Below are 17,257 nucleotides of genomic sequence, written 5' to 3'. Positions count from 1 at the left end.
CGTGCACCATCTCATGAATCATGCCAAGTTTGCATCCGACTTTTTGAAAGGAGTTGGAAGGTCTCCAAAGGTTCATACCGCAAAGTCAGTTTGCTGTAGTCACATGGCCTATTAGGGCACAGTTACAGCCAAAAGCTGCCCGATTTACAATATCCTTCATTCCCACGTCTGAAGTCGCAACAACATCGTTTGCACGGAATTGGATCGTTGCAATTGTGCTCTTAATAAGGAAAAAGGGAGGTAATCGGTAAATGTTAGCTGGTCCATTCAGTTACATGGAGGCACGTATGGAAACTTACGTGTGTGGTTTTGAGGCTGATCCAGAAGATCAAGATGTCATGTCTGCCGGCGTGCAGGCAATTTTGGACCTTTCTTCCCCATGAAAAGAGATGAGAGATGGGCAGTTGAAGAAGGTTAAGCGTACTAATCAGCTCAAGGTCGGGAGTATTTCGAGGCAGTGGTCTCTTGGATAGGCGTCTGGTTCCAGGGATGTTAATGTTAAGTCAACAAATGAACGACGAGACAGCAATCACAATTACCCAATTCTTTCCAAGAATGATCTGCGGTCCAGTACATCTGCAAGCCAACCCTTTCTACTTCCCCTTATGCTACCCTCAAGTTTTCAGCTTTCAGGCTCAATAGTACAGACTGGGTCTCCAGCTCGAGCTCACCACTCGGAAGGACACAGTGGTCTGTGTTGAGTACACGCTCCCCTGCACCTCCTGCATAGCTCGATGAGCCACCACGTGCTTTGGCAATGGAGTCAAGATCATCAAAGAAGATGACACAAGGAGCGGCAGCACGGCCCTTGTCAAGTACATTATGAACATTGGCTTCTAATTCACCGAACCACATCATCAGCAGCTCAGGCCCCTTGATGTTGATGAAGTTGGCTTGACGTTCGTTCACGATGGCTTTTGCGAGGAGTGTCTTGGTACCCATCCCCGGAGGGCCTTAGAACAAGACATCCTTCAACGGAACACACCATATTTGTGGAACTTCTCGGGATGCTTTTTGAGACCACCAATATCATTGGGCACTTCGACAGCAGTCTCGCGAAAGTGCTGACGGGTTGGAAGCACTGGGGGGAAAGCGGAAGTTATCCATAGTAACACTGAGGGAATTCAGCACTTCAGTGTCGATTGTCCTCGCCAACATCAATGAGATCCATCTTTTCACGAATCTGCTGCATAGCAACTTCTGAGCAAAGAACTGCTACATCGCAACCGACATAGCCGTGTGAATCGGCGGCAATCTTAATAGAAGCGTCAGGAATAGCACGATATACTGGTCGATAGTTGCTTTACCTGCTCAAGATCGACATATGGAGTCAATCTCACCGATGAAGATGATAGCAGGTGAATTTTTCTCGGCCTCCTCGAATGCTTTCCGCAGATTGCTTTCACTCTCGTCAGCCATCTTACTCATGATATCCAGACTGTCAATCAAAGAAGAAGAACACACTAGTCTCATTGGCTACCGCACGAGCCATTAACGTCTTTCCGGTACCAGGGGGACAGAACATCAGAATACCACGAGGAGGTTTGATACCGATGGACTTGAAGCAGTCTCGGCTACTTTCAATTCCACTGTCCACATGCCGAAGGATGGACATTGAAATGATCTGCGGTTGTCACACGCATGTTGGTGTCAGACTGATTCCAAAAGAGAGGGAGAGCAGTCGGAAGTGCCTGTACATTTGAACCCAAAGCAACTGAGACGCTGATGTGCGCACCTGTCAAACATTGTGGTCAGTATAGCAGGCTCGCTGTGCGACGCAATGAACTTGCCGAAGACAAATAAGTAGACAGCGAAATCAACAGTTTTCATACTTGAGTGACTCGTTGGATTTGATGGGGCGCATGTTCGGCCAAACCGCTGGGACTGGACGATAAAGGTGAATTATTGCGATTAGGTTCAACAATTGTATATACATAGAGGAATTGCGCACTTCTGAATCACTAAGAGCGTGATGAGATCGAGCAAATCTGGGTGGTTGATCAACATACCGTGGAGTAGTAGAGCACTGGACCACGAACGCGGTGAATTTGACGGTGGTGATGAACCGTGACAGGATGCTGGAGACGACCAAGATGAGTATGAATTTGATGATGGCTCTTGGCGCCAGTTGGAGGGCGCTGCAGCCGAGATCTGTACAATTTATCAGAATCTATTTCAGCTATGTAGGGCACGTTAATTGCATTGATGTGCATCTCTTGAATTATTTTGAGTTGACTTGCCTTGCGATGCCTGGTATGACACGAGCGCAGCCTGTGGCATAGTTGGAACGCTACGCCAGGCTTACGGCATCTGCGGAGGCCTTGTCAACTTTTGTCACTTTTGCTAATGACTAGTAGCATTTAGTACCATAGCGAGAAGAAGCAACTTATTGGGGCGGCTGCTCCAAGACACTCAAGAAAAAGGAAGCATGACAAGACACACCCTTACTCACCTTGGCGCCAGGGTGCGCTGCTCCGTGTGCGGAGTCGTGAAGTGCCATCACGATCTTTTTCGTGCACATATCAAATCTTCAGAGCCGTGCCATCTCGTCGCAATTGCCGATAATGTTCACGGACCTGAAGGACGTGTTCTTGTCCTTGCGGGCTGGGATGCTCCCCATCCGGTCTGATCCTTATTGTGTTGGGCAAAGAGTGGATATTGTTAACCTGTCCTCATATTAATATTGTTGTGATTGAAATGCCTTGCAGGGACGGCTGATTGTAGTCAATGTGCGGCAGTAGGAAAAGGAAGGCAAATGATAGGGGCATCAGCTCAAAACTACAAGGTAAGGAAATTGATTTGAGATGGCGGTGTCCAACGTCACAGCCACATTTTCCTGTGTCCCCAGCTCAATCTAAACATTGCTTAAAATATCACCTCTGTGTCCGTCCTTCTCGCACCCGTTACCCGCTAATTTTTTTTCCATATCGACAAGTATCCTCACCCCTCTTGGCAGAGTACCCCCGGTCACTCAAGTACGTTATAGGGTCTATTCCCGAGGATTGCTGTCAGATGACCTGCAAGGTTACCTTCCGTTGCTACCTGGGTATGTTAAGTTTCCGGACACCTTTCACTTGAGTAAGTGTTTTGCCAACTAGTTATTTCCCACAAACGGGTAGCTCCGAATACCGCAGAGTGAAAACCTGTTTTAAGGCTGATATCAAGGAACTTAAACAAGCTTACTTTTTGTTAAACCTGATCGAGTTTTTTTTGTGTACTCAGGCTTGTGTGGGATGAAGGGCGAGTCTATTGATGGAGATCAAAACTAAATTACTAAGCCCCATCTTGCAGTCGAAGTCACTTAGACTTATCGGTCCCAGTCCAAACAGGAACTAGCAAAGTTTACAAGCAGTCGAAGTCACTCCCAATCTGAACAGCCCAAGATGAGTTCTATGCCACATAGCAATCATGAGGAAGCACTCGTCGATTCGAGCTTCCAATTTGACGTCCGTGGATGAGATATATGGCATGTGCGATGGAGAACTGATGGAGAAGTTCAGTGCATACCTGCAACTCAGGCCTCCTTAATAAGTAGGTCGGAGTAGTACTTTAGCATCAGATCGTAGCCCCACTCAATTATAGTTTATTTTGTCAGTTCATTGCAGCACTGCATTGCTGGGTTTGTAACGTGCCGAACGGCACGCAGTCTACTACTGCACGAATAATTACTCTACTCAAGCACTTTGCCCATGCAAGAGCTTCAAGTTCTAAAGCCAAACGTGCATGAAAAGAGCTACTCCGTTTTCCAGTACGACGGAGACGTGCCATACTAGACTTGAACGCGAAGTTAGCCTGACTTCGAAGTAGCAGCGGCACGGCAAGATTTCTGTTTCACACTCCGGCGCACTGTTATTTTGGGACAGGAACTACGTTGTAGGTTTGACAGCTTTGGAGACGTGTGTTATATTTTTTGTTTGTTTTTGACGTGCCAGTCACTCGGACTTAGCGTTCGAACAGGATTTAACACAGCCTGATGCTTTCTACCACATAGCAATTACAAGTAAGTAATGTTATTCCGAGACTCGTCGGTTTGGGCTTCTAAATTGACGTTCGTTAGTCAGATATATATTGTGCTGATGGGGAACTTTCCATTGCATGTTCCGGACCCTGACTTTCATGCAAAAAAAGCAGCCGTGTTCCTGCGGATTTTCTACAAGACGGTGCAGAACGACCTGCTACCCCTGGACATGCATTGGCACTGGACAATAATACCATCTGCTTATCATGCGAGATGCAGCACCCTGTACTAAAATAGGAACTCGTCACCTTACGAGCGAATTTCTTTGCGAGGCATACACTGTCATATCACCCTAAGAGGTTTCGGGTGGTGATTGTGTCATATAGGTGACTCATCTGAGTGAATGCTCACTCTTTTATGTAGCTTTCTCTGCGATCGCATCACGAATACTGTTGCTCCACCGAACTATGCGGAATTCATCTAGCACCTATGATACCATCCCCAGTGGTATACATAGGAACTTGTGCGGCATGCTGTCACGAGAACAGCCAGTTTACATTGGACCCACTACCCCCGATGAGGTGGGATGATCTGTAATCTGGGTGCCACCGGCGTCTCAGAGCGCTTGCTCGGAAACGGCCGTGGGACCGACTTGTTCAGATCTCCTTGTCCGTGTCCTACCTGTGCATGACGGAAATACACATGACATGCAAGACCCTGGGCACCTGCCCGCTCCTTGCCTCCTGATTACATTCAGGTTGGCAAAGAACATGCCATCTCGTCCAAATGCTTAAAATGCCTGCGATTGGAAGGCAAGCGCATCAAAAACCTCGGATCTCTACTTGAACTCGCACCCTTAATCTCTCTGGTGCGTTGGACACATGCCTCTAGCGAATCTGTGGACCATTGCTGACCCGCCGTACAGCAGACCATCATCCACCATCTCATCCACCTGACGACCCATAGTCTGATACATGCCTCTCGATATCACTCACGTGGATCCAGAGATTATTTTTCGAGTGAATCAAAGCGGTCAACCGGTTATCCTGTATGAGTGCCAGTTACAGGGGATCCCCTGCGGATCATATGTGGAGGGAACGACCAGTGTGGTGTCCGCTCATCTGCGAAGACACGGCATCACTGGTTCGGACAGCACCAGTACAAGTTGTACTTGGGGCAGCTGCTCCAAGACACTCAAGAAAGGGAGCATGACAAGACACATTCTTACTCACCTTGGTGTCAGGGTGCGCTGCTCCGTGTGCGGAGTCGTGAAGTGCCGTCACGATCTTTTTCGTGCACATATCAAATCTTCAGAGCCGTGCCATCTCGCAATTGCCGATAATGTTCACGGACCTGAAGGACATGTTCTTGTCCCTGCGGGCTGGTATGCTCCCCATCCGGTCTGATCCTTATTGTGTTCGGTATGTCAACTTATCCGTTTTGTGGCTAGTACTTACACTAACAGGTTACACAAGCCACTTTTTTGTTAAAGTACTTACCTATCATTCTGGGTAGTCTGCAAAGAGCGGATAATCAAAATGTCAGGTTCAATTTGCTTGGAAAAAATCAGACATATGTACACTACCTAGATATTACACTGTACAAGTATAATGAAGGTTTCTTGATCTCATAGCACGACTTCATGTCAACACCACCTCATAAATGCATCGCCACAATTCCGTTAACTAGTATAGTCACGTGGTCGACTACACTTAAACGCGGTCGACCATGAGTGGAGCAGAGCACAACTTTTCTGGCGCACTGGCAACATGGAAGGGTGCGCGAAGTTATTGTTCTGAATAACCTGAGCTAATAAAGGGCAGACATAAAACTGCAGGAGCTGCAAAAGACGCTGGACGCCCAAGGTATCGAGATCGTTGACAACCAGAAGGAATCTGTACTGGGACGCAAGCAGCTTGCTGACCGCACGAAGGGTTCGTATGCATGCCTTGGTTCTCTTATGTTCAGGTGTTCTGAACCTTTGTAGAGTTCAAGAAGATCCCAGACGACGAGAAGCTGAATTCGTTCAAAGGCCTGCTCAAAGGTCTGCATATTCTCTTCTCGCTGAATATTGTCATTAATTGCTGAATCTGGCGCAGCATACCAGACAGAGATCGATAGCCTTACAAAGCGATCAAAGGTCTCCGAGAATGCATTCCTCAACGTGTACAAGGTCCTCGCCGAAGCACCAGATCCATATCCCCTGCTCGAAGCTGCTGTCGTGCGTCTCACCCATCTTCTTCTTTAGCCCCCCACATTCACACGCGCGTAGGACCAAGCGGTAAAGGCCACAGAAGCATACGCACTTGAGGCTGAAGTTGCCCGGCTGCGTGCCGAGAACACGGAGCTTCGACAGTCGTCCAGCGCTCTTGATGCGTCCAAGCGCCGCGTCGAACAGCTAGAGGCACGCTATGGACGAACTTGTTGCGCAGAAGGAGTCTGAGATTAATGCTGCGTACGACTGAACGTATGCGTAATTACGAGGAGCGGTACGTGACGTGTCTTTACCTGAGCTGGTGTTTTGCAGTTGATGATACTGATTGGAGTGCAGGGAACAGGACTTGCAACGCCAAGTTTCCCTATATAAGGACCAAGTGCGCGACCTCAGACTGTCGAATGAATCGAATCAGGCGAAGCTTTTTGATCACAGCCAGCGTCAGGGTGGGTTGTGCTACTTCTCTTCATATTATGCCTTTTGTCTTGCACGCTGACACATTCTCTCAGACCAAGAGATCATATCCCGTCTTGCAGAAGCTGACATGATCACGGTCGACCTGGAACGCGCGAATAGCAGAGTCGCGACCGTCGAGCAGCGAAATGTGAGTTTGACCTGCCCCTGTCCCTCGTCTATCACCTCGTTGGTTGTTCAGTGCCCTTTGTTGTTCACACATATCTCACCATCTTGCATGTATCCACTTCAACAACTATCGTGTACTCCCGCATTTTATGGTTGCTATCATGTATATAGTTCGCTTCTATTCACACATTCCGCCCTACAAAACTTACTGCTTTCCTTTATGTCATTCAACTCCACCTCTCCTCCATGAATCCAATTGACATTCACTTCTCCCACAGGAAGCACTCCGTGGAGAAATCGAGGCATTACGCACCGGTAGCGAGAGCAGTGAGCGGTACGTCTCCTCGTTTCCCTTCCGCGTTTCACTCCTGCTCTCTTTTATGACCGTATACGTGCTTCAACCCAAATTTACGCGCACACATTCCAACAGCGTCAGATCTCTAACAACTCGTCTCTCCGAGCTTGAGTCCGAGTGCACGCGACTCGAAGGCGCCGTTGACGTTGCACGAGGCGCTGCAGCCCAATCACAGGAGCGGATTTCAGAGAAGGTGGGTGTTCACAGAAATACACGTTTAATGAGAATAACTCATATTTAAACACCCCACAGGCTCGCGAAGCAGACTTTGCTCGCGCAGAGGTAGACGCTCTCAAGGCCAAACTCAAGACATTCGCCGATTACGATGAGGTGAAGCGAGAACTGGAGATTCTGAAGGTGCGCTTTTCCCTCCTATGTCCTTCTCATCATGTCGACCCCATGAAAGTACGTTGAATTCGCAGGTCTCGATCCCGATGATGATTGGTCGAGTCCTGATGAAGACGAGGATGGCGTGCATCTGCCGAATCCGAATGCGGACAAGGCAAATGTACAACAGGGCAAGAGCCTTGAGGTGCTGCTCGCGACTAAGAATAAACGGATATTGGAAGAGTTGACTCGGTTTAGGGTATGTTTACTGTTAACTTTGGTGTCCATGGTGAACCTCGCTACTAAATTTTCTCCTACCGTTTACATAGATCCTCCACACATCACTTGAAGCTTCCCTCAAAAGCACGGAGGATGAACTCGCAGAGACACACGCAGAACTTGCCAAGCAACAGGCACTATGCGAGAAACTCGAGACGGACCTACTTGCTCTGAATACCAACAGCGGGAGCGGGCCAAGAGAGGAGAGTGGAGAAAATGTAGAGAGTGGGATTGCAGGGCTCGGGCTCGAGCTCGGTTTACGGTCCAAGGTTTGTCTTTCTTGAAAGAGTTATTTCGAGTGGCTGATGCAATTGATATGGTAGGACACAGCTGGCCCGAGCACAACACGCTCAACGCCGATACCTTTCACGCCATCTGCGGATACGTCCATCCTTCCTATCGTGACCAGTCAACGAGATCGGTTCCGACAGAGGAATGCAGAACTCGAGGAAGTGAGTACCACTTCCGTGTCCATGTCTCTCCTCCCTCCCTCTTTTCCTATCATTCACCCCTCCCAACCCGACGCTAACATATCACACAGGAACTCCGCAAACACTACCACACCATCTCAGAACTCCGCACCGAAATTAAATCCCTCCAATCCGACAACCTCAAGCTCTACGAAAAAGTCCGCTACATGCAATCGTACCGCGAACAAGGTTCAGTATCGCAGCTCGATCCTCTCCCGCCATCTTCCTCTTCCTCGGCGTTTAACGGAAGTGGGAATGGAAGGGATGAGCTGGGGAAGTGGGGCGCGAGGTATGAGGAGGCTATGAATCCTTTTGAGGCGTTTCGCGGGCGGGTATGTGTTACGGCTTGTGTGCGTGTGTGCTGGGCTGGGCTGATGGTGTTTTTATCCTTGTTCAGGAAGCGACGCGTGCGTATGAGGCTCTTAACCCTGTCGAGCGAGGTGTGCTCGTGCTCACGCGTGGGATTATTGGGAACCGCCGTGCACGCACGGCGTTCATCTTCTATGCAGCGGCATTACACCTCTTGGTGGTAGTCACGATGTATGAGTGTGTGTGGACGAGCGGGCAGCTGCAGGTTCAGCCGGGGCCCTACTAATCGTGTTGGAGTCGTCTTCGAGTATATCTTTCTGGAGCCGCTTGGAAGCTCATATTATTGAGCCACGTCACTTCAACGTTCAACACTCGGAAGGACATATATGCCCACACTGCTAATTAGATTATATGCTGTAAAATATCATATGTTACATGCTGGATATAGCCGACCGCCTCGTTCAATGCATGTCAAATACTTACGCGACTTTCGGCGTCGCAGTCCTTGCATTCCGCGCTCGATAAAACGCAAGCGCATGTTCAACAGCGTCCAAGAGCGGTTTCATAGCCTGCCAAAAAGAAAAGAAAAACTCTCAACGCATCGTCCCAAAAAAAACACAAACACAAAACAAAACAAAAAAAGAAGACGCACCACCTGCACCCTTTCAGGTTCCACACCCTCCAATTGACCTGCCCGCACGAGCGCTTCAACTTTCTCACGCGTCTTACTGAGGTAGCCTGCCATTTTGGATGCTTTGGCTGCGTTTTGCGAAGGGGTGGATGTTGATGTTGATGTTGGGGGTGGATAGAGAGATGTCCAGAATTGCCGGAGGAATTCGTTTGCGGCTGTTTGGCATGTTGTTAGTTGGCGGAAGAGCGTTGGCGGGAAGTCGGCTGCAAAGTAAAGGTGTGAGCGACCACCAGATGAGCAATGTGATGTGAGGGGAGTGGGTACGCACTTTTTCTAGTTCGGATGTCTAGTCGCGCAGAAACGTTTTGAGTCATTGAAGCGAGTGCTGCGTCGCCTGCTCTCTTGTCTATTCGGAGCTATGCGAGAATATGGGACTGTCGTATATGCAAGAATGCTGGTTTTTACCTGACTGAACCTCGATTCCCAACCCCCAAACCCATTTCTCAACTCTGCAAAAGCTGCGCGGACGTCAACGACCTACTCTGGTGCATGAGCACTCCAAGATGGATAGAACGCAGGAAAGAGAGAGACGTACCTCTCTATCTGCTTGCTCTGACGCAGTCCGTGCAAGCTGTCCCTCAAAGTATCGTTCACGGTCTTGCATCTGCAGCGCTATCCCACTCGTAGCTTCTGGGTCACGTAGATCGTCGAGCGTGATCTGGGCGTATTCGTCGTCATCGTCATCGTTGCTGTTATCGATGCGTCGGCGTTTAGCGGGTTGTACTTCTCCTCTGTGATGCATTGACTGTTAGTGTGTGGAAAGAAGGAGGGGAAGGGACGGACAGAGCAGAGTTGAGTAATCGTTCTGAATGTTCGTTGAATTTTCGGATGAGGGGGAGGGCGCCGCGTTGGCGCCCGGCTTGCATTGTTACATCTTTTTCGTTTCCTGTCTGTTTGGGGGTGAGGAAACGGAGAAAGTGTGGTATGGTGGGGTGTAATACCTCTACGTGATCCTCGATGGTTGCTCCTATGTTGATGAAGAGGTCGGAGACTTCGTTTCTCGCTCTTCGGGGTTCCAGCTCTGTAAAAGGAGATGACGGGGATGAATGCATAGGATAGAAGTGGTTATACCATCATCGTCTTTTTCTAGGTATTTGTCGAATATTGGGTCGTCTTTTACGACGTGTTGGGTGGCGGAGGAACGGATGGAGGCGCGGTGTGCGTTGAAGAGCTTTGACTGGAAATATCTTTTCCAGAACTCGGCCTCTGAGAGCTTGTGGTGGTGCGCTTGAGATACAAGGGGATGAGTATGAGGGTAGGACAGACCTTGTTGGGGACGTTATCGTTGTACGCCTTTGCAACTACGGGGAACTCGTCAAAGATGTCATGGACTAGCTGTGGAGTGATGACAATCTTGACCTCGCCGCCCTCCACGGTTTGAGGTCGGGGATCGACGAGTTGACCTGGACGCCCGCGTTTCTGACCTTCTGCAGCAGCTTCCGCAAGTAAGAGGTGCTTCATTACACTTCAGGACAAGAAAGGGGCATATGAATGGGATACGATACCTCTCTGCCATCCCAGAACTCAGACTCTGTAATATGACCACTCATGACAAGCTCCTTGTGCAGCGCTAGAAGTTCTGGATTTGAAAGGAGAACCTTCTTCCTGAGGCGAAAGTCTGTGGCAGCATCTGTTCCGGAGAGGATGGGAGTGCGACTGTCGCTGGAGACAGAGGTTGCGCGAGAAGTGGAGGGGATTGGGCCGGGTGTCTTTGCGGGTGTGAGTAGGGTTGGTTTTTGAGTTGGTGTTGGTGCGACACTCCGGTTACGAGAGATGATGTTGGTGAGTTCCTGCTTGAATGCTTCCCGCTCGACGTAGGCTACTGCTTGAGGTGATGTGAATGTGAAATTGTGACCTGCTTCATCGTTGATAAGCCCAAGTTTAAGACGAACTTGAGCAGCGCCTTCTTTGCTGCAGAATAGTGCTAATTGAAGACTATTGAGTTATTAGTTGAAGTAGACTTTAATTGAACATACAAGATGCTTCTGTATGTGGGACGCGAACAGCTGGAGCCTTCTTTCCGTCTTGTGTCCATGTTAGATGTGAATCTGTGAGTTCGAGCGTACCAGCTTGTTTCTTGTACGATGCTTTGGCGGTCGTAGTAGGCATCCTCGAGTCTTTCCTTCTCCTCGACTTACAAAATCTACAACTTTCAAACGCCGCGGCAGGAGAACCGAGTCAGCTTCTTACCCGAATGTATTTATGTTACGGGTCTGAGCCGTTCCCGCACAACTAATGTTGCTTTTGTACGCTGGTTACACAGTTGTGGCCTACCAGTCGGTGCGGTGATATTCCAGCTGGCCAGCCCGGGAACATTCTTTTTCTCGCGCAAGCACACCGAACCGCCGCAGGACTGGGTATTTCTTTGCGACACTTGCCATCAGCTTACCAGCAATTTCACCGGAAGGACGTAAACAATGCTATTCGTGAAAATCCTGCCCTTCTAGACCCAACAGTTCTCTTTGTGACCAGATGGAGACGTTGTTTCTCCGACCTCTCCGGAAGCTTCATGGCAGACTGCGCGGGTTTCCGCCTTTGTCGTTCGTCATCGACGCCCTTGATGAATGCACCTTCGAAAGCGGAGCTTGCTGATCTCATCTCCCTCTTTGGCCAAGCTCTTCGCGAACCTGATCTGTCCAAGCTCCACATTCTGCTCACTACTCGCTCGGAAGCGCATATCCGCGAAGCCATGCAGGAAGAAGAAGTGCAGCTGCTGGTGTGCGAGAAACCAGTGAAAACTTCTGGGGACGGTGTCGCTGCCATCATCTCCTTGGATGGCGCAGACGTTGACAATGACATCTGTATTTTCCTAGAACATTCCTTCATAAAGCTGCGAGGTCGCTACCCTGATTTCCCGCAGCCAACGAGGGATCAACTAGTGCGACTAGCGAGCAGAGAAGGCAGACGTTTCATTGTGGCGTCTACGATGAGGAACTTTATCAATGATAGATCGAACGATCCCCGTGCTCGACTTCAGATCATGCTCAAGTTGATGAGCGAACTGCTCCAGGAACAGAGGTGTACGAGTTATACGACAGCATCCTCTCCACATGCGCTGACCCCAATCGGACATACCTGCACTTGTCTGTTGTTGTCACTCTTGCAGAACCTCTTCCCATTTCACAAATCTCGAAACTCCTTGGCCCTGGTGAGGGCAGAGATGTCGAGACAACACTGGTGCAGCTACGGTCCATCATGGATATTCCTGCGGACACCAGTCTCCCCGTGAATATCTATCATTCCTCCGTTCGCGACTATGTCTCCGAGCCCTCAAACTGCAACCTCCCTTGAGTCCAACATATCTCGCCCTCCCATTCCCTTCTAACTGATTCCTCATTACGCTTGATGATGTACGACATCCCACAAAGCACGGCCCTCTTGGATGCGCTGTCAGAATTGAAGAAGCACCGCCAAATTATGCGATCTGATGACCCCTGGGATTTTACAGTCGTTAGCCTTCACCGTCCAGCCGCTGGAGTCACTACGAGTTCTGACAGTTCTGCTATGGCTTCGGGGATATCGAGGTTCGGTGTTACAATGCTGGCTAGAGACTCTGGACGGCCAAGCTGGCTGCAGAACAAAGTAGGGAGGGTCTGGTTGCGGACCCAGGGTGGGCACGGCTGGCTGCAGACCCAGGGCGGGAGAAACTGGCTGGAATACTCGTGGTGGCTGAAGACCAACAGCGGAAACAACTGGCTGCAGACTCGGGGCGGGCAAGACTGGCTGCGTACCGATACCGGGAACGGCTGGTTGAAGACCCGGCACGGAGGAAATGGCTGAAGACCCAGGGTGGAGGAGAACACTGGCTGCAGACCCAGAGCGGGAAAAACTGGCTGCAAAGCCGGCGCGGAGGAGACTTGCTGCAGACCCAGGGCGGGAATGACTGCTGCAGTCCCGAAGCGGGGTAGACTGGTGGCAGACCAATGACAAGCGAGAGTGGCTGCAGACCGAGGGCGGGAAAAGCCGGCTGCAGACCCAGACTGGGCGAGGCCTGGCTACAGACCAAGGTTAGGCAGGTATGGCTGATGTACTGGGGGACTGACTGGCTGCAGACCCAGGGCGAGCAAGACTGGCTGCGGGAGGAGGAGGGAGAAAACTGGCTGCAGAGCCAGAGCAGTCGAGACTTGCTACAGACCTAGGGCATGCGAGACTGGCTGAAGACCCGCAGCGGGGAAGACTGGCTGCAGACACCACATGGTAAAGCGTGGCCATTGATGGCTATCTGGATGATAGTGGCAGAATTTACAGTCAACCCAGAATTGCCTTTGCTCCCAGCTTTTCAAGTGATCCAGTATTGCAAGACTTCTTGACGCTCCCGGTTTTCCTGGCATTCAGGCACCAGAATCATTCCGCATCTGTTTCGCCACAGGATCATTTTCCAGACATCGAGATCATTCGTACCATGCAGACCTTCGTAAATTTCGCCAACGAATCACGGAAACGAAGTCGATCAGCTTCTGACGCTCTCAAATACGCATGTCAAAATTGGGCAGTCCATCTCGCGCGAGCTCCGTGTTCATGGGACGCCACACTCAGTCATATATTGCTTCCTTCTGGGATCATAATATCCTCTCTTGGCTCGAAATGCAGTGGTGCTCGAAGGGTCCACAATCTTGCCTCGCTATTTTATCTGAAGGGGAGAAACTTGCGAAGGTGCGTGAATGTCCTTGGTATTTCTACTACTGAGAACCTGACCTCCGCATACAGGAACACCTCCAATCTCAAACGTGACCTCCCACACAAATCCGAAGCCGTAGATTTTATGCAGGGCGTCGTGCAGTCTTGTTACCGCACATAGATGTTTTCGCATTCCTAGCGCTTACAGTAGTGATCATATCTCTTCTTGGCATGCTTCCAGGTCCCGGACGAGTAAAATCAGAAAAAGTACAGAACGGTTTATATTCAATGGAGGTGCCTGCAGGAAAAGGGGTAGTATGATCAAAACGTGAGCATCAGGATGTGTGAAGAGCTGCTTCATCAACGATAGCCGTTGGTATAATAGTACGCAGTCGATATCGAGCAAGATGTCGACCTACAACGTTGATGATGGCAGCAGGGCTAGGGGGCGTTGCTGTAGCAGAAACAGATGTCGCAAATACAACATGCGCATATCAGTTGTGTCCACGTGACCCGTTGGCTGCAGCCCGACTTTTGGTAGAGCTCATTGCTCAACACTTCCATCTTCCTTCAGCAAGTCATAGCGGCCTGATCCCACCTCCATAGTAACATTAACATTATTGAACAACTCCCATATCTCTATATTGCTCGTACGTGATCATTTTGTCATTTTTAAATTCTTCGGTGGAAATCGCTTGATCCCACGCTTACTCTGATTATCTTAAGCTTAGACCTGCACCATCATAGTCAGACCATAATAGAAGGAAGCCAGTCTTTCCTTCTTGATCTCGATCATGACCTCTCCAATCAAATCCCAGCTGGTCGTCTTCGACTTTGACTGGTAAATTATCCTCCCTCGCCCCATCACTGAATCATACATGTCTCCCATCTTAGGTCAATGGCAGATCAAGACACCGATCGCTGGATATTCGAGGTCTTAGCACCTGATATCCGCAGAAAGATGAAAACACTCAAAGACAGCGTCCAATGGACCGATCTCATGTCAGTACCTTCACTTCCACCATCCTATCGTCCTCACACCTAGTGTCCAGAGCTCAATCGCTGCAAGAACTCCATGCACGCGGCGGGACGCGTGAACAGATCGAAGATGCTCTCCGTAAAATGCCCTTCGTGAGTAGTTTGCAACTGGACGGAAGGAGATGTATTAAAGCATGCAGATAGCACCCCGCGATGGTCCGTGGTGTCACAAATCTCAAGGGTGCTTCCAACCCCACCACCACGTTCTTCTGCCTCTCTAACGCCAACGCCGTCTTCATCTCCACTATTCTCGAGGTAAGATCCCTTTGGTGACAAATCCACTTTACCTAACGGATCGCAGTCGAAAGGGCTGCAAAACCTGTTTGAAGAGATAGTGACAAACCCGGCCGAGTTTGACCCTTCGGGCCTACTCAAGCTCCGTCGTAGAGTCGACCCAAACGGGCCTCAGCACAGCTGCACAGTCGGTTGCAGCCCCAATATGTGCAAAGGTGACTCCTTCTGTATCACTCTACAACCCTAGCTAACGCAGCACGTAGGTGAAGAGCTTACCGCATTCTTGGAGCTCCACAAACCTGGCTACGATCGCATCATCTACGTCGGAGACGGGTCTAATGACTTCTGTCCCATCCTCAGACTAAGAAGGTAATATCCGCCTTTTTTTCTACACACTCGTTACTGAGCGCTAGTAGCCAAGACATGGTGCTCTGCCGGCGCTTCCGCGGCCTCGAGCGCCGTATATCTCAGGAGGGCGGTCAACAATGTCAGGTCAAGTACTGGGCGGGTGCCTGGGAGGTTGAAGAGATCTTCAATCAACTCATAGAGCAAAACTGATGATGCTGCTGGACGGCGTCGATGTTACCATGCAAAAACCATATCTGTAGAGTATTTTCTACTTTCCTTTGTGCTACACAACTACTGGAATGTCAGTGCCCTGATCTTATCGCACTACGGGTCTATGTCATAGGGCTGTTGTATGAAACATGTACAAGTGATCTGATCGATCAATGCTCGGGTCCACGAAGCAGAACATATGATAAAAAAAATTAGCGCCAATCAGCCACTTTATACATTTCATACTGACAAATTCACAAATAACAAGGACAGTTGCTGCCTGCCGCAATCTCTGTTCGCCCATAACAGCTACGACAAGGTCGTACAAAGTGCCCCATCACACTGGTACCCTCCGACCTACCGTGGAAGCCTGAAAGAAGTCCAAGATGCTGCATCTATAATACCGACACCGACCCAAAACCTGGTAGTAAGATACCGTAAAACTCCCCCTTGGTCTCTACCCTCCACGTCACATCAACCATGGGCCGCAGAGCAAAATACCTCACTCTAGATGACAAAATGGCTGCGTTGCGACAGCAGAAAGCAGCATATTCGCGAACCGAACGGTGATTTCATATATTTGCTATTCCGCGCCCTGCATGCTCATCTTTCGTTTTTACTTGATAATGGCAGGGGAAAAGCAGCACGACAAGCTCAAAATGCTCGTGCTTATATGAAACATCACAGACGACGAGGTACAACTAAATCAGCAGAATCTGAATCAGTACCACAGTCTTCACCTAAATCTTCACCTGCACCTGCACCTGCACCTTTACCTGCACCCGAGCCTAAACCCAAACCCAAACCCTCCCCTACTGTAACGACCACTCCCCCACCCCCATCTCCCCTCCCAAGCAGCATACTCACTCTCGCCAACCTCCCCCTCCCAAACTCCTTCCTCTTCCACCAAGCCCTCAGAGGTTCCCACCTAATCGACGAATCCGACCTCCCCCAATGGGACAAACCACCTCCCTACACTAGCACACCGCCCCCCGACACACCCGCCGAAGCGCAGTTTACGAGGAACCTTGTTGATGTGATGCATGGACGGAGGTTGCGTTTGGAGAGGGAGGGTGTTGTGGTGCGTGGGCGGAAGTTTGAGATTGGGGAGATTGGGGCTGGGCGTGGGGCGTTGAGGGAGGTGGAGAGGAGGCTTTTGGATGAGTGGGAATGGGGTAAGGAGTTTGTGAAGAGTGGGGATATTTGTGAGAGACATAGGATTATGGCGGAGTGTTGGAGGCAGTGGCAGGCGAGAAGGATATTTAGGTATCGGCAGGAGGCAGATTCATTGGATGCTGGGCGAAATCCGTATTTATGTGTAGATCAAGTGTAACTTAGGTTGACTTTTTATTTTGCTTTAACATCATTGTGAGTCCATGACTCAACGCGACTTCTTGCTATCATCACAGAGGAGTCATACATCGTGAGTTTGAAGTTGAACTTGTAATGCGTCGGGCAGCACCCGACGTTTAACCTGCCAGTGTGGGGTATGTCGGCAGGTGTTTCTATAACTACCTCAATAATATCCATGGTGTCGATTTGGTTGCATCATTGGCATCGAGACATGTTGCATGTGTTTTGCAGGCGCTTCAAGGTCTAGACGTCTAACATTCGTAGAGGTGTC

At 49.7% G+C, this 17,257-nt stretch overlaps 5 protein-coding genes across 5 annotated transcripts; 3 read left to right on the top strand and 2 right to left on the bottom strand.

Moving 5' to 3' along the window:
• Positions 1–603: 603 nt before the first annotated feature.
• EDB91DRAFT_1349890 (ATPase family associated with various cellular activities-domain-containing protein) lies at positions 604–1,615 on the bottom strand (the record flags this gene model as incomplete). Its single annotated transcript, XM_041326039.1, has 5 exons — positions 604–953; positions 986–1,114; positions 1,180–1,287; positions 1,341–1,438; positions 1,497–1,615. The coding sequence occupies 5 exons, from the start codon at positions 1,613–1,615 to the stop codon at positions 604–606; spliced, it is 804 nt and encodes a 267-aa protein (XP_041172545.1).
• A 4,051-nt stretch (positions 1,616–5,666) lies between these two features.
• On the top strand, positions 5,667–8,917 carry EDB91DRAFT_1160005 (CASP C terminal-domain-containing protein). Its single transcript, XM_041319767.1, has 16 exons — positions 5,667–5,735; positions 5,782–5,892; positions 5,946–6,002; positions 6,058–6,179; positions 6,231–6,334; positions 6,363–6,413; positions 6,510–6,619; positions 6,683–6,777; positions 7,034–7,089; positions 7,186–7,303; positions 7,363–7,467; positions 7,517–7,696; positions 7,767–7,985; positions 8,040–8,168; positions 8,258–8,518; positions 8,584–8,917. Exons 1-16 carry the CDS (start codon positions 5,687–5,689, stop codon positions 8,779–8,781), a joined length of 1,965 nt encoding a protein of 654 aa, XP_041172544.1. The 5' UTR covers positions 5,667–5,686; the 3' UTR covers positions 8,782–8,917.
• Positions 8,918–11,586, bottom strand: EDB91DRAFT_1159997 (uncharacterized protein). The gene is made up of 11 exons (XM_041319766.1): positions 11,163–11,586; positions 10,692–11,110; positions 10,453–10,641; positions 10,258–10,399; positions 10,128–10,207; positions 9,970–10,076; positions 9,722–9,917; positions 9,592–9,663; positions 9,455–9,542; positions 9,148–9,389; positions 8,918–9,064 (listed from the first exon to the last, which is right to left on the bottom strand). The coding sequence occupies exons 1-11, from the start codon at positions 11,293–11,295 to the stop codon at positions 8,975–8,977; spliced, it is 1,758 nt and encodes a 585-aa protein (XP_041172543.1). The 5' UTR covers positions 11,296–11,586; the 3' UTR covers positions 8,918–8,974.
• A 2,521-nt stretch (positions 11,587–14,107) lies between these two features.
• EDB91DRAFT_1311592 (phosphatase phospho-type) lies at positions 14,108–15,633 on the top strand (the record flags this gene model as incomplete). The annotated part of the gene is made up of 7 exons (XM_041325109.1): positions 14,108–14,644; positions 14,698–14,805; positions 14,856–14,934; positions 14,986–15,096; positions 15,143–15,290; positions 15,339–15,444; positions 15,492–15,633. The coding sequence occupies exons 1-7, from the start codon at positions 14,598–14,600 to the stop codon at positions 15,631–15,633; spliced, it is 741 nt and encodes a 246-aa protein (XP_041172542.1). The 5' UTR covers positions 14,108–14,597.
• Positions 15,634–16,113: 480 nt separating this feature from the next.
• EDB91DRAFT_1085813 (uncharacterized protein) lies at positions 16,114–16,966 on the top strand (the record flags this gene model as incomplete). Its single annotated transcript, XM_041315946.1, has 2 exons — positions 16,114–16,199; positions 16,267–16,966. The coding sequence occupies 2 exons, from the start codon at positions 16,114–16,116 to the stop codon at positions 16,964–16,966; spliced, it is 786 nt and encodes a 261-aa protein (XP_041172541.1).
• Between the last annotated feature and the right edge of the window lie 291 nt (positions 16,967–17,257).

This window comes from Suillus paluster (assembly GCF_016628075.1).
Source record: "Suillus paluster strain FC165 chromosome Unknown EDB91scaffold_79, whole genome shotgun sequence".
NCBI classification, from domain to species: domain Eukaryota; kingdom Fungi; phylum Basidiomycota; class Agaricomycetes; order Boletales; family Suillaceae; genus Suillus; species Suillus paluster.
The sequence above is the reverse complement of the archived record's forward strand: the minus strand, read 5'-3'. Positions and strand labels throughout refer to the sequence as shown.

Bases quoted from the DNA above. Each gene is read 5' to 3' on its own strand.
- EDB91DRAFT_1159997 (XM_041319766.1), bottom strand. From the start codon at position 11,295: ATGCCTACTACGACCGCCAAAGCATCGTACAAGAAACAAGCTGGTACG. The intron at 10,077-10,127 runs GTATTACACCCC...ACCCCCAAACAG, and splicing joins CCATCGAGGATCACGTAGAG to ACAGGAAACGAAAAAGATGT. The intron at 9,065-9,147 runs GTGCGTCTTCTT...TCTTTTTGGCAG, and splicing joins AACCTGAAAGGGTGCAGGTG to GCTATGAAACCGCTCTTGGA.
- EDB91DRAFT_1160005 (XM_041319767.1), top strand. From the start codon at position 5,687: ATGAGTGGAGCAGAGCACAACTTTTCTGGCGCACTGGCAACATGGAAG. The intron at 6,620-6,682 runs GTGGGTTGTGCT...ACATTCTCTCAG, and splicing joins TGATCACAGCCAGCGTCAGG to ACCAAGAGATCATATCCCGT. The intron at 7,986-8,039 runs GTTTGTCTTTCT...TTGATATGGTAG, and splicing joins AGCTCGGTTTACGGTCCAAG to GACACAGCTGGCCCGAGCAC.